Raw genomic sequence first — 14733 nt, forward strand, 5'->3', positions numbered from 1 at the left:
GAGTCTTTCCTCTCTTGCTCATTGCAAGGCTGAGGGCCTGTCCCAAACCCACACTGGGAAGGTGAGTCTGTGACGTGGCTGCTGGCCACAGCCCTTCTGTCCTCTCCGAGCGGGCGAGCCCCCTCCTGTGGTAAGGTGGATACAATCACCAGTGACCGGGCTCAGAAGCAGGATCCCAGCCGGGCATGGCTAGCAGGGACCCCTCGCCCAGCACAGAGTCCCCGTTGGGCTGGGACGTGGCCAGTGCCCTGGCTACGCATTCCTCCTGCCGCCACTGCCCTGGGCACCTGGCAAAACGAGCATCTGCACAACAGACAGGCCCCCCATGGCCTCAGGGCCGAGACTGGGGGCAAATGTGCCTTTAACCCGCCGGGAGCTTCCCCAGTTGTGGGGCCAGCCAGGGGCAAGTTAGATAGTCTTCGGGGCAAGATGAGCCCCATTCCCCTGGCCACGCACCCAGCTTGTCCCTCGTCCCGGGGGCTGCAGCCATTGGTCTCCTTCGTGACCACAGGCATGGGGGGCCTGCGGGCTGGGGGGAGGGCCATTTCCCACCCCCTGGATGGCACTCGCTGTCCTGCGAGTTCCCCCTCCCTCGCCCTGAGCTAGAGAGCAACCCGCCTTGTAGGAGTCCTGGCTCGGAGCTGCTCGGCACTGAGACAGGGCTTGGAATGGGCCCTGGCCCCCACGAGGCATATCCCCCACCTGACATCATATTCCTCGCTTTGTGACATCACAGTCAGTTCCATGGCGGCCGCTTATGATGTCACAGGGCACGGTTCAGCCCCGAGGAGGGGAACGAGCAGCAGCAGGAGGAGATGCAGCCTGAGCGTAAGACAAGCCACCTAAGCGCTGAGGGAGAAATGGAGAGCGCCGGATGGGCACAGCTGCAGGCGTCAGCGCAAGCCTCCCCCTGAGTTTTCCTAGTTCACATTTCAATGTCTCCCCACAGCTCGTCCCCCAGCCGGTGGCAACCCAGAGCTTCCCCAGAGATGCAGCACATTGGCTCCGGGGCCCAGGCTGCAGCTCACCTGCGATGTGTTATCTCCGGTTCACAGTACAAGGTGACTGGGGCGACGGGCTAGTGGCAGGGCTCCGTGGGGATGACACCACCAGAGTCCAAAGAGCCCTGGCCGTAGAAGGACCGTGTGCAGGACACCAGCTAGCTGGAGACCTCGGGGAGGAAGATGCCAGCAGCAGCAGGATGTCCCGGCTCATGCTGAGAGCAAAGCAAAGGCAGGGCTGGTCTGTGCGCTCATAGCATCCCTCCCCTGCCAAACCCAGCAAGCCTGGAGCCACAGAAGGCTGAGCTCCTCGTTACCATGCTGGTGTCCTGCTTCAGTGCCCAGAGCTCCCAATTATTTCCCCGGTGGGCAAGTCTCTCTGGGCCTCTGCTCCCCACTTGTGAAAAGGGGGAACTTCCTGGGCCAGTCTGTCTCTCTGCTGCCAGCTCCTGGGGCAGGGACTGTCTGGGCAGGGCTGGGACCTCTGCTTGCTGCTGTAATATGCCTCAGGGGCCTCCTCGCCAAACCTCCACGCAGCTCAGCTGTGCTGGAGCCTGGCCTCCTTTCCGCTCACTGCCGCAGCTGAGCGGGGCGTGCTCCGGAACTGGAAGCCAGCAGGGCTGCAGCTGGGGCTTATGGGGGTCAATGTGACTGGGGCATGACATGGCCTGGAGCCCTGGGGGCTGTCACCTGGGCCAGAGCCAAAGGGTCATCAGGAGCAGGGTCACCCTGCTCCTCCTCTCCCTCCCTGGGGGGAAGCAGGTTGGACCTGGGTCTCCACTCTCCATGGGGGAGTAGCTGGACAGGGCCCAGAAAACTCATCAGTAACCAGGCCATCCAGCTTCCTACGTGGGCCCTGCTGCCCTCTCCCCGCTGCTGCGGTGCTGGCACTGCCCCTTCTGCCAGCCAGGACAACGGGGGAGCAGCCAGGCCTCACACGGCTCTTGGTGCCTTCAGGAGCCGCTGCGCTGAGCACAGGACCAGCGTGCCACCCGGCAGTGCAGTCCTGCCCCAGGCCCTCGAGGCAGCTCACCCAGACACTGCCTGCCCCCAAAGCCAGAGCAAACCGGAGCTGGATCCAGTGCCCTGCCCACCGATGCAAGCTGGGCGCAGGCCACTGGAGGTCACTCTTGTGCCATATACAGAGTTGCAGCCTCCCCTGGGCCCAGCGGGTCAGGGAGCTCAGGACAGGCCGGGGTGTGGAGCATCTCTCCTGGCAGCACTCACCTGGGGCCCACCCCAGAGGAGGGGAGAGCCAGATAAGGAGGCAACTGCAGGGAGTTAGAGTCTCTGCAAAGCAGAGAAGGGATCCCTGTCACTGCTCTGCACTGAACACCGGGGTGTGTGTGTGTGTGTGTGTGTGTGTGTTACACACACAGCCTTGGCCCCGGTTTGCTGAGGGATTTCTCAACTCCCCGATGGCGCCCTGCAGCCTGACCCTGAGTATGTCTGGCAGCAAGAAAGTGAGCCATAAATGCAACCCCCCGCCTCGGTCCGGCCAAGCCACCCTGCTGACCTTTGCCCAAACGTCCCTTGGAGGCCGCTTGCTGGGGCGGGTATAAAAGCACGAAGCCGGGGCTCTAGCTGGTTAGCAAAGCCCAGGAAGCAGCACAGCCAGGTAAGCCTGGAGTTTGACACGTTAGCCCTGGGGCTGGGGGGCATGGCTGGGGCTCGCGCCCACCTGGAGGTGAGGCAGCTGCATTTCCAGCCGCAGAGCATCCCTGCAAAGGAAAAGCAGTCCTGGCTGCAAGCAGGGAGGAGAGAACAGGGAAAAGCCAGTCCTGCCCCCGGTGAACCAGCCTCCCGAGTCCCCGTCGGACGCCCTGGGAATGCCGCTGGGCAGCAGCTGCTGCCTCGCGCTAAGCTCTGTGCACACCATGCGCAGCGGGGGCAGGCGGCCGCCTGGTCTGCCCTGGGCAGGGGCACTCTCCACCCCCGGGAGGTGTGTGCAGCTTAATGGCACGACCCCCCCCGCCCCATCAAACCTTCCTGCATGTGTTCTGAGCCAGCCGCAAGGCGCTGCTCCGGGCCTGCGCTCGCGGGCCAGGCTGAGCCTGGCAGCAGGGCAGGGGCGGTGGGAACAGCCCACATCACTGGCTCCGATGCTGGGGAGAGCAGGACAGGACCCAATCTGCCTGAAGGGGCTCTGTGTTCTGCCTGCTGTGGCTGGAGAGGACCTGGCCTGGCTGGGGCCGTCAGCCCTCTGCACACGCTGCAGCCTGTGGAGCCAGAGAGCAGGGAGCTGCTGCAGGCGGAGACCCCAGGCCGCGCGCTAGCCCCAGCCCGGCTTAGCAGAGCCAGGGTGCATGTGGGGAGGCAGTGTCCTTCCCCCAGCTTGGGGCTGGGGCACGAGTGGGGGGACAGACGGGGATGCCTGTTTATTCTGAGCCCCCTTGTTTCCAAGCCGTGGAGCTGAACCCTGCCGCCCGCTCTGCCCCCATAGCTCAACTCGCGGGGGCCGCTCGCGTCCTGGCTCCCCACATGCCAGGCTGGAGCGGGGCTGGGGCGTGAGCGCTGGCCCTGACACCGTACAGCCCGCTGGGTTTGCAGCCGCTGGCTCCGGGGGCAGGCTGTGCCTACGTGTCCAGAGGGGCACAGCGAGAGGCCGGGGGGGCTCGGTGCACCACACCCAGCGGGGAGCTGGCTGGCTTTGGATCCAGAGGGCGGCTGGGGTGGGGGGCATGGGAGGGGGTGCTATTACGCCGGGTGAGGGTGCTGTCACTGGGACGGCCCCTGCAGCCCTTCACTGCTCTGCTGCTCTCTCCTCAGCCCGCACCATGAAGGCCCTGCTCCTCCTCGCGCTCCTCGGCCTGGCACTGCTCGCTGCCGTGGCACGTAAGAGCCGCCACCCCTCTGGGGGCGAGGGAAAGGGGGGCAGACTTGGGGGGGGAATGAGGGAGGAAGGAATCGGGTATAAGCAAGAGATGGGAAGGGTGGGGGGGAGCAGGTTGGGGGGTGAGGTGGGGAGGAGGGAAGGGGAATCACGCAGCCATGAAAGTGCTGTTAGTTACGATGCAGCAGGAGGCAGAGAGGGATTCACAGAAATGTGGGGCTGGAAGGGACCTCGAGAGGCCACCTAGCCCAGGCCCCTGTGCTGAGGCAGGACCAGAGAACCTGGACCGTCCCTGACAGGTGTTTCTCCAACGTGTTCTTAAAAACCTCCAGTGCCGGAGACTCCACAGCCTCCCTTGGGAGCCTGGTCCAGACCTTAACTAGCCTCAGAGTTAGACATTTTTACCTATTCTCTACCCTAAATCTCTCCTGGCTGCAGATTAATCCCATTACTTCTTGTCCTGCCTTCAGTGAACATGGAGAACAACTGATCCCCACCCTCTTTATAACAGCCCTTAACATATTTGAGGACTGGTGTCAGGTCCCTCCCCCGTCTTCTTTTCTCAAGACTAAACGTTCTGGTTGCTAACCTTGCCTCGTAGGTCAGGTTTTCTAAACCTTTGATGGTTTTTGTTGCTCTTCTCTGCACTCTCTCCAGTTTGTCCACATCTCTCCTGAAGTGGGGCAGCCAGAACTGGACACAGGACTCCAGCCGAGCTCTCCTCAGTGCCGAGTAGAGCAGGACAGTTATCGCCCATGGCTTACGTACAACAGTCCTGTTAATACCCCCCAGAACCTCCCACCTCCCTTCCCCACACGGCTTGGTTTGTGCTTGCAGAGGCGGAGGCCCCCGGGGAGGAGGAAACCATCGTGAAGAAGGTGCAAGATTACGTCCAGCACGTGGCTCAGACGGCCAAGGACACCTTCACCAAGGTCCAGGAATCCGAGGTGGCTCAGCAGGCCAGGTGCGCCCCCCCCCCCATCCCTTCTGGCCCAGGGGTCTCCCCCACCTCTCACCACAAGCCCTTCCCCTTCCCACGCCTGCCCAGGCACAGCCAGCATCCGGAGAACCCTGGCGAGCAGGCTAGGGGCAGATACAGGGCTGGGTAGTACCCAGCAGCCCCTGGAGCTGCAGAGATCTGCCCCAGGGAGCAGCGAGCAGGAGCCCTCAGCCCCCTGCTCACCAGTGTGGAACAAGCTGGGGTACAACCCTGGGCCCAGGAAGCCGGTGACAAAGCTCCTGTGACTTTGAGTGTCCCAGGTTAGGGCCATGGGCACTGCAGAGTCAGCACCCGAGTTGCACCCGTCCTGGCTGAGGCCCCCGAGCAGCTGGTCTGCTCCCAGTGCCTTTCCCGAGAGGCAAACACCTGGCTGGCTCGTACCCGGCCGCCTTTGCCAGGAACTGGGGGTGCTCTGCTGGGAGAGGGAGAGGGAGCCGTCACACCTAGGCAATGGGGTGCAGCAAACCCCGAGCGCTCTGACTGCCCCAGAATGCAAACTGGTTCATTCAGGGGCTTAGGCATGAGACAGAGCAGGGGGCTCAGTCCAGTCCCTCTGAGGACACAAAATACCCCATGAATCGGTCTTCTAATTGGCAGCTCAGTGCAAGGGCAGGGACTGAATGGGCCATGGACAGATGGTCCCTCTGTGACCCCAGGACAGGATGGGGGAAGCTGGCATTGCTACTGCCCCTGCTGCACTTGTTCTGTGGCGAAGTGCACCAGTCCCACCAGTCCAGCACAATCCCCAGCCCCCAGGGGGATGCCCTGTGGCCCAGGGGTTTCAAAGAGTTCCAGGCTAGGCAGCGTGATTATAACAGCCGTGCCCCACCCTGCAGCGACCCTGCACTGCTTATTAAAGCAGCATTTTATAGCACAGGGACAGCCCCAGACCCACAACACCCCATATACGGTCCTTCCCTCTCTGCCCCCGCATGGGTGTAACTCACAGCTTGATTGCACCGAGTCATATTATTAAAGTGGCTATCTTAGACCTTTGCAGATAGGGCCCCCCTTTTAATATAACCTCCTCCTCTGCTCCCCCCCCCATGTGTTTAATCCTTCAGGGACTGGGTCAATATGCGTGCTGAGGACGTACACCAGTTCTGGGATGTGCTAAAGGACAAGTTCTCTGCGCTCTGGGAGTATCAGCCACCTGGGCAGTGAGCCCCACATCAGCAGCTCTGGTCGGGTTCTCAGCTGAGTGAGTGCAGGTGCAGGATGTGCAATGCAAATTGTAGCCAAATTGACTCCCTGCTCTGGGCAGAGAGCCCAGCATCCTTCCAGCTAAGCGCTGTCCCACCTGCCTGCCTGCCTGTCTGTCCAGTAACTCACTGTCCACTCAGCGTGGCGTGTTCATACGCTACTTCCACTGGGGCCCAGGAGTTTTGGTACCAGCTGGTGTGTTGGTTTGGAGGGGCTGGGTTTTTTTTTCCTTATAAAACATAACTCAAAGTTTGTCTTGTATCTTGCAATAAAATTAAGTAAACTTGAGATGCATTTGGTGGCCTTTAGTGAAGTGTTGCAGCGAGAGCATGTACACAGCGCCCAGGAGCAAGCAGGACAGCGTTTGAGAAGCTGTTTGCATTTTCTGTGCCGTACCCATCATTAGGTAAAGGCAGTGCTGGATTTTGGCAGTTCATAGCCCAGGCACCTCTGGGCTTGCTGCATCAGTTATGAATGTAAACAAAATTGCTTGAGCCCCGGCACCTCTTTCATTACCACTTAGACTCATCGGAACCAGCTAGGATTCGGGAACAATTGCCCAGAATGGGATTTACTGGCCAATGAATCACCATCCCCCAGGCTAGGACTCAGGTGCGTGCCCTGGCTCCCAGTCCAGCCCCAACCCTCCAGCTATGCAGGCGGACGCCCATGCTTGGCACATCCCAGCTCGCTGCATGGCAATGAATGAAGTCAGCATTAGGCCTTCCATGCATCCCCCACCACCACCCCTTGTGCCACCTGCTTCTCGGGTACCTAGGAACCGCAGCTGCGTTTCTAGTGGAAGGAGGACAGGGGAATGGGGTGCTGGTTACCTAGAGGAAGATGCTGCTTTAACAATGGCAGCCTAGAATATGCTTTGAACTAGAGAACAAGGCCACTGCTGTGGTTGGGGGCTCCCCGCCCGAGACTCCAGAAAGGGGGCTGGATTTTCAGAAATTGCTCAGGATCAGGCCCCTTCAGGGTGTCTGAAAATCTTGGGCCAGACCGCAGGGTGGCTGTTCTCCCGGCTAGCGTCAAGATGTGGATTTGGCAAAACCTACAGCCAGCATAGCTGGGTGGGCGGTTATTGTACGCAAACCCCAGAGCTGTGCAACACAGCTGCCCCCCCCCCACACACACCCACCTTGTAGACACACACCTGCTGTGCGGCAGACCCCCACAGTGGGCTCATGGCCTGGCGCTGGCCCCAGCAGGTTGAAAGCAAACAGAAACAAGGCCTACAAGGCCTGTAGCTCAGGCTACAGCCAGCACTGCCGGGCTGCCAGATGCTGTCTCAACAGCAGTGACCAGAGAGCAGTGCACCGAGCCCTTCCGCTTTGCTATAGAGGGGGCAGCTGGCACCAGGGCCCAGCCGGACGCCCCATCTTGGTGTGATGCTGGGATGTGGGCTGGGTGTCGCACACACACTAACCACCAAGATGGCTGCAGGAGCATGAGGAGCTGAGTTTGCAGGACCCAGCTCACGCCAAGCTAACCGTCCCACCCTGCTCGGCTCTGGTGAGGCCTCAGCTGGCAAATCAACCCTTTGTGCCCCACCCACTCTGGTCTTAGCCAGCTCCGCTAACGGCCCTCAGCTCTGACCGCTCTGCACCACCCCTGCGACCAGCCAGGACCAGATCCTGCCCCCGAGCTGCCAGCCCCGGCCGGCTGCTGCTCCCCTCAGAAGCAGGTTTATAACAGCCCAGCTGAGCCGCTCCATGCACAAGGGACACGGCTGAGCCTGAGGGGCTCATTCCCCTGGGGAGCTACAGTGGCCTCACCCCATGTCTGCTGCCCAGCGCCCCCCAGCCCCACATCCACGTCTCCCTCGGGGCTCCCAGAGCTCTCAGATTGGGCTGGGCGTTGTGCACGGCCCTCTCAGCGGCTGGGTCCCGTGGGAAGGGGATTCCGATCAATGCCCCTTGGAAAGAGCCACCCTGGGGCAACCGCCCGCTCAGCTCCGGGTGCTCTGCAGGCCTGCACTGGGATTGCTAGAGCGTGGGAAAGGGGGGACCTGGGAGGGCTCCCCACAGGGTCCCCTCGCCCCCTGCCCCCCAACCTCCCTCCTGCTGCACAGCCCCTCCCTTCCCTTCAGTAACCTGCAGCCCATGGACCCCCGTGAGTCCCCACGGAGCTATGTCTTCCCTGCCCCACAGTGCCCTCAGTCTCCCATTTGGTGCTCCCTGCCCCGCACAGTGCATTCCCGGCCCCCCGGGAAATCCCCTGCAAACACAAGCTCCCAGTAACTTAAATCACTTTTATTTGACAAAACAAAGAAACAAGAATGAAGAGTTCTGTGGGGGGGGCGGGGAGGGGAGGTGGGGGCAGGTGGGAGCCCCGAGCCGGGGAGGGGGAGATGGGGGCAGGTGGGAGCCCCGAGCCTGGAACAGGCAGGAGAGCTCTGGGCAGGATGTTCCCAGCAGACTGGCCTTCGCCGTGTGCTGGTTTCCACCCCAGCCCCCGCCCCCCAGCAGAGGGACCCTCGTTCTACAGCGATCGATCAGTAAGTGACAGCCACAAAGGGCCGAGACACTTGGCCCAGCGCTGAGGGCGCCGGGAGGAGGAGGGAGGTGAGCACACCTGGTGCCTTCACCCAGACGCGCATTAGCAGCAGTGGAACGCAGGGCAGTGGCTGATCAATTGGGGGCTCATTGTGGCTAGGGGAGGGGGTGTCAGTCCCTGGCCCGGTGCCACTAGTTGGCTTGGGCCATGTTCTTTCGGAGGTTGTCCAGCAGGGTCAGGAAGCGGGTCTTGAGGCCCTCAGCATAGGGGGTCAGGCGCTCCTTGAAATCCTGCATGAGGGGCGTGACCTTCTCTCGGAAGGCGGTGAGGTGCTGGATCACCTTGGCCTGGTACTCGGCAGCCTGGGGGATGCCCTTCTCCCGAATCTCCTGCAGCTTCTGGGTCAGCTTCTGGCGCAGCTCGTCGCTGTAGGGGGTCAGGTTCTTGCGCAGCTCATCCACGTGCCCGCGCAGCCGGTCCCGGGCCTCCTCAGCCACGGGGGTCAGCTTCTGCTGCAGGACCTCCACCTTCTGCTTGGTCATCTCCTTCAGCTCCTCGCCGATGGGGGCCAGCTTCTGGCGATAGATCTCCAGCTCCTCTGTCCACTTCTTGTAGAACTGCTCCAGGAAGGGCTGGATCTTCTGTTTCACCTCCTCCATTTCCTTGGTCAGCTCCTTCTTCAGGGCCTCGGTGTCCTTCACCCACAGCTCCCAGGTCTCCTTGTAGTCCTCCTGCAGTTTCTGCGCCGCCCCCGTCAGGGAGTCCAGGTTGTCAGACAGCTTCAGGCTGCAGGAGAAGACAACGGGGCCGGGGTTACACACTGCTGCATGGCCTCTCTCCTGGCAAAGCCCAGGGAGGCCCTGGAGATGCAGCCTTGTTCCCAGAAGGGATGGGACGGTACAGCCGGGGCAGATGGGGACTAACTCCCGCGCTCTAATCCCAGCTCTAACACCGCCTCCCTCTGGCCAATCACCCCACCCCACAGTTTCAGAAGGGTTCACACATTTTGGGTGCCCAGCTTGAGACGCCCGGGGCCTCAGAGTGGCTGACACCCCAGCTCTGGGTCAAGTCAATGGTAGATTTAACCTCTTCCATGCCTCAGTTTCCCCAGACAAAACTGGGGACGACAAGGCTCACTCCGTTTTCTGGTGGTGGAAGGAGGGAGAGTGCTAGATCCACCGCAAAGGTGAGGGGTGTCACAGCTGTCAGCTGCTGTGCAGTGTGGGCCACTGGGCACCCCGCCGTGACAGCAGGGACAAAGCCCTCCTTAGCTCCAGGGGAAGGGCTTTGTGGTCACCATTAGCTGCTGGGTCCTAGGGCCTGACACACAGTTGAGCAGTTCCCATTCCAACCAGCAGAGGGCAGTGGCGCCATGTCAGGGGGTGGCTTCACAACCGGGGGCATCACAGACTGCACGTGTAGGGCCCAAGGCTATAGGGCCTGGTGCTTGACCTCCTAACAGCCCGCTCCTCCCCAGAGTCAGCTACTTACTCAAGCTGTTTGCCAACTGCCGAGGTCTCAAACTGGGTAATGGCTTCCTTGCCACTGGCCTTGACGGTCTCCAGGTAGACCTGGACCATGTCCTTGAGGCGATCCAAGGGTGTCTGCGGGTCGTCATGCTGCCAGAAGTAGCGGGCCTGAGTCCCTGCAAGGAAAGCACAAGAGGGCTCAGGACCAGCTCCCCAAACCCCACTCCGGAGCCACTCACCACCTCCTGCCCAGATCTGCCCCTGGGCTGGAGCTGGCAGCTGCTTGTGTTACCAGCCGCAGGCTTGGTGGACGGTGCCCGGCTGTCCCAGCCCCCTAGGCAGGAAGGGTTTCCCGGGGGAGCCTGGCTGGTTTTACACATCTCTGGTTTGGAGAGGTTACAGGCTGGGTCCTGCAACCGCGGGCAGTGGGCTTACCTGGCCCAGCCAAGATTATAGCTCCCAAACCTCTGCCCGCTGGCCCACCCTGCCCTCCTCTCTGACCCGAGCGTGCCCCACGCTCTCCCTGCTGCACATAGCTCGTCTCTGCTCCCCGGCCCAGACAGGTGCTGGTTTACAGCAGGGTAGTCTCCAAACCGCTTTTAGAGTCACTCTAGGCTGGATGCCTTCTGCAGAGGCTGCCTGGGCCTGGCCCCTTGCCCAGCAAGGCACACGGGCCTGCCCAGAGTTCTGACTTCTGGGGCATCACATGGTCTGGGCTGAACACAGCTCCTCCGCCCTCCCTGCTCAGGGGTGTCTGGTTCGAGACTTGTGCTGGTTTTTGGCCCTACCTGTGAGGAACAACAGGGCGAGGATCACAGCGGATCTCATCTTCGGCTGCGTCTCTCAACCTGGAGAAGGCAAAAGAGTTTGGGGCTCAAGTGAACAAATAGAAACTGCTTAACAGAGCGAGGAGATGCCATTCAATGATTAATCACTGGAGGACGGTGACAATCTGGGACAAGCCTGGCTCCTTCTGCCATTATCCTCCTCCCCCCCCCCCCCACTGTCCCCCAGGGGAGAGCCACTTACCCACCTGGCATTGCCCCATTCTGCCCCTGCCCATTTAAAGCGTCTCAGGGCTCTGCACCAGCCTGACTGGCGAGACCATGTAACAAAGGCCATTGGGTGCCTTTACGCTGGGGCGAGCAAGCGCCCAGAGGGAGGCAATGGGCAGATTAATGGGTCTAGGGCTCATGATCTTTCTGCTTCCCAGCCATGCTGCTGCGGATTTAGTTCTCCCAGGGTGGGGTGAGGATATCGCCTCCCCTCCATCACCTCTCACAGCAGTTACACTCGAGGGCAGGTTTAACCTCCCAGGACAGAGGGAGGCTCCCAGCGCAGCAGGGCCACACAGAGTAGCACCAATGCCCCAAGACAGGGCAGGACTCCCCAGCTCTCACCAGGAACGGTTCCCAGCACATCACACTCCTAGAAGGATTGAGGCGCTTACCAGTTTCACTGCTTCCTGCTGCTGCTGCTGCTGCTCCTCGAGTGTGGCTTGTGCGTCCCCAAGGCTGCTATTTATACCGGAGAGGGGATTGATCACGGAGATAAGCTCGGGAAAGCACTCCCAAGTTCTGATTATGTGGCGCTTAGAGTTCAAGGATCGAACACATCCCCGCTGTGGACGGGCGCGATCAAGGAGCAACTGCCTGGGCGGAGAGGCCAGAACAAACAGGCTCCTGCAGCGGGAGCCTCCAGACCAGCTAGGCTGTTTACGCTTTGGCTGACCCAGATTTTCCACCAGCCACATTGGGACCCCTCCCTACCCCCAGTCCTTCAGAAGCCCCTGAGATTCGATGGGAGCCAGTGGGCAAGATTTGCATCCTCAGGACACCTCAGGCCCCCGTCTGTTTCTTTTGAAACAATGAAACGTGCACTAGCCACCACATACCCCCCCACCCCAGCTCTAAAATAACCACTCGCAGGTCGCCTCGTGTGCCCAGCGCAGGCCAGGCCAGGGCTCAGGCAAATGGGAACCTGCCAGGCAGATAGCGCTGAGTCCTGTGGTGCTGTGTGCAATGGGGGGCGTAGGACCACTGGAATGGAGGTGGGGCTCAAAGTCTGCAATACCAAACGCTCTGGCCTCCCAGTAGCCTGCCACGGCCTCTGACAAACTCCCTCAATTCCCAGGCTCAGCCCTGAGGACGACCTCCAGAGCCGAGACTATCCTAAACCAAGCCACCTACCTAAGCAATGTCCTGAGGAACAGGGGGCTCGCCCCATAGCACTTCCCCTTTGGCCTGTATGGGGCCAGGGGAAGAGGGCTCAGGCCAGGGAATCAACTCCTTTTTCTGGCCATTTAAATGGACAAGATTCTTCACAGCCATAGCAGGAGGCAGCCCTTCGCCGCCGCCCAACCTGTGGAGTGCCCCATGGGCAGCACAACCCAGTGTTCAACTGGCTGCAGGCCGTGTGGTGTGAAGGGGGGATTAGATCGGCCCTGGGCAGCGACCTGGCAATTGGTGCAATCTGGTCCATTGCAAGGGAAATGATTTGCTCTTTGCAGACATGGGCATGAGCTGCTGGGATAATTCAGCAGCAGAGACAAGAGGGCAGAGAATTCACCCCAGTTGCACCAAGGGGATCCGATCATGGGGCCAGCAAGGGCTCCTGCTGAAAGACGCCAGCATGCTCTGGATTTACTGCACCAGTTGCTTCATTATCACACGTGGCTGGTCAAGCTGGCTCCCGCCTTTCTGGCCTGGCTCAAAGAGAGAAACGGCACAGGGGTGGGGCGGATCTGGGGCACTCAGGGCAGGAGCTGCCCCAGACAGAGAATGAACAGGCACTACCAGAAGCCAGGGAGCTTCTTAAGTGAGGGCTGTGCTACCTTTAAAAACAATTGGCTGCACGTGGATGCACAGTGAAGTCGATCCATTGACAGTCAGTGTATTAAAGGCCATCTAGCCTAGGGAAGTGCTTGTCCATTTGGAAAGAACGGGCAAAGACCTTCCCACCCCCTGACACTTCCCTATGCCCAGCCCCTGACCACGCACCTTCCAGCAATGTGTTAGTACAGTGGTTTCCAACCTTTTTTCATTTGCAGACCCCTAACAAATGTTGAATGGAGGTGCGGAGCCCTTTGGAAATCTCAGGCATAGTCTGTGGACCAAAGGCTGAAAACCGCTGTGTTAGTAAGTTTCATCCTGAGGCGTTCAGCAGGTCGAGGGAGTCTGTTTCCACATGTTATGCAGGAGCCCCCATTCTGTCTATTTCAGCTTTGGAAAGTCAGGAGATCACCACAAGGGAGATTTCATATGGCAGGTTGGATAACAGACTGAAACATGCAGCAACTGGAGAGCAGCCAACCCTGGCACACTGCAGGGACGCTATTCAGAGAATCCAAGTTGGGCTGGCTTCTCCTTTGCATCAGATATTGAGCAACACCACAAACAAGAGATCACAAGATCATAATCATGATTTTATTTGTCATGATCCCACTGTCCAACTAAGTTACTAGTTGCAAGTGACCCACAAAAAATGGACTAAAGATTTACTGAAAGTTGTTTGTTTTCAGTCCAGCATAAACGAGGAAGAAAAAATACTTCGGACATTTCCAAAAAACAGAAATAATAGCAAAGTATATTAATATACATTCAACATATACTGCGCGTATTGATTACTACAATACAAAGCAATGATAAAAAAGTGTGATACTGCGAAATGGCACGGTTAAGCAAGTCCCTGCTTTTCTTTTGGATGGCTACTGTAGGGCGGCTGTCAACTCTCCCAGAAATACGTCATGTAAACAAAAGGAAAACAAATCAAAGATACAGAGCAATGTCAAAAAGCCTTTCAGTGTTTCTTGGTACCTTCTCACTGAAGTCCGGCAAGCCCTGTCTGGGTCCCCCACCCCCACCCCAACACACACCGTCTATTTTACATGTTAAAGAAAATGTAACTTGACAACTACACACCAATAAAACCAGAGTGACATTAGGCTTTCTAGAAACATTGAGCTGGGAGGTATGTTTGTCAGTTGCAGATTTCTTCTCTCCCCTCCCCTCTCCGTTTCTTCTCATTGCAGGTCCATTGATGACAATTGCCAGGGGGGGCTTTGGGGAAGAGATGGTGATAGCAAATTAACCTTTGCCATGCTGGTCTCACACTTCCTTCTGTGCAAATTCAGAGGGTTGGATTGATTTTTCCTTTATTTAAAAAAAAAATTCCAAAAAAGTGTCAATAATAGGAATTTTCAGTTGTAGCTTTTAAAGTTCCAAAGGCAATGATGACACAAAATACTCCCTTAGCCCCAACCACTGGAGGGGGCATTGGTTTCTATCAGTCAAGGAAAGAAATTAAAACGAATGAGAAAGAAGAGATCTATGCACATCTGAATTTGTATAAAGGAGAACACCACTTCTGCCACTGGCACAAGAGAAAAAACCAGTCACAATTACAATGTCATTAAAAAGAAATAAAATACTTTGAACAAAAGGTGCAAGTCACAATTCAAATAGAACAGAATCTAGTTAAAAATTTCTCTCAAACAGAAATTCCTTTTGTCTTTTATTAATAATAATAATTATAATAATAATAAAAACAACAACAACATTTACCATAAAACAATTCCTACATGATCAGGAGGAAAAGCTAGAAAAACAAAGAGAAACAACCTGTCTTCTTTACTTTAAACTGAGAGGTGGGGAACAAAACAAAACAAAAAATCGGTCGTACATGGGTTTGAAAGGAAAAGGTATTAAAAAAGGGGGGGGGGGGGGA

The 14733-nt window shown here is 58.4% G+C and overlaps 3 protein-coding genes across 3 annotated transcripts in view; 1 reads left to right on the forward strand and 2 right to left on the reverse strand.

The window, feature by feature from the left end:
- Nucleotides 1–2548: 2548 nt before the first annotated feature.
- APOC3 (apolipoprotein C3) lies at nt 2549–6315 on the forward strand. Its single transcript, XM_024216423.3, has 4 exons — nt 2549–2619; nt 3771–3836; nt 4672–4798; nt 5899–6315. Exons 2-4 carry the CDS (start codon nt 3779–3781, stop codon nt 5996–5998), a joined length of 285 nt encoding a protein of 94 aa, XP_024072191.1. The 5' UTR covers nt 2549–2619; nt 3771–3778; the 3' UTR covers nt 5999–6315.
- Nucleotides 6316–8381: 2066 nt separating this feature from the next.
- Nucleotides 8382–11554, reverse strand: APOA1 (apolipoprotein A1). Its single transcript, XM_024216421.3, has 4 exons — nt 11459–11554; nt 10797–10856; nt 10031–10184; nt 8382–9325 (listed from the first exon to the last, which is right to left on the reverse strand). The coding sequence occupies exons 2-4, from the start codon at nt 10834–10836 to the stop codon at nt 8731–8733; spliced, it is 789 nt and encodes a 262-aa protein (XP_024072189.1). The 5' UTR covers nt 10837–10856; nt 11459–11554; the 3' UTR covers nt 8382–8730.
- A 1865-nt stretch (nt 11555–13419) lies between these two features.
- The window catches only part of SIK3 (SIK family kinase 3), a 67452-nt gene continuing 66138 nt past the window's right edge, over nt 13420–14733 (reverse strand). Inside the window, exon 24 of the mRNA XM_029912911.1 lies at nt 13420–14159. The gene's annotated coding sequence lies outside the window, so the exon portion shown is untranslated. The remainder of the gene's footprint in view (nt 14160–14733) is intronic.

The sequence above is a fragment of the Terrapene carolina genome, unplaced genomic scaffold (genome assembly GCF_002925995.2).
Source record: "Terrapene carolina triunguis isolate 2854851 unplaced genomic scaffold, T_m_triunguis-2.0 Scaffold374, whole genome shotgun sequence".
NCBI classification, from domain to species: Eukaryota; Metazoa; Chordata; order Testudines; family Emydidae; genus Terrapene; species Terrapene triunguis.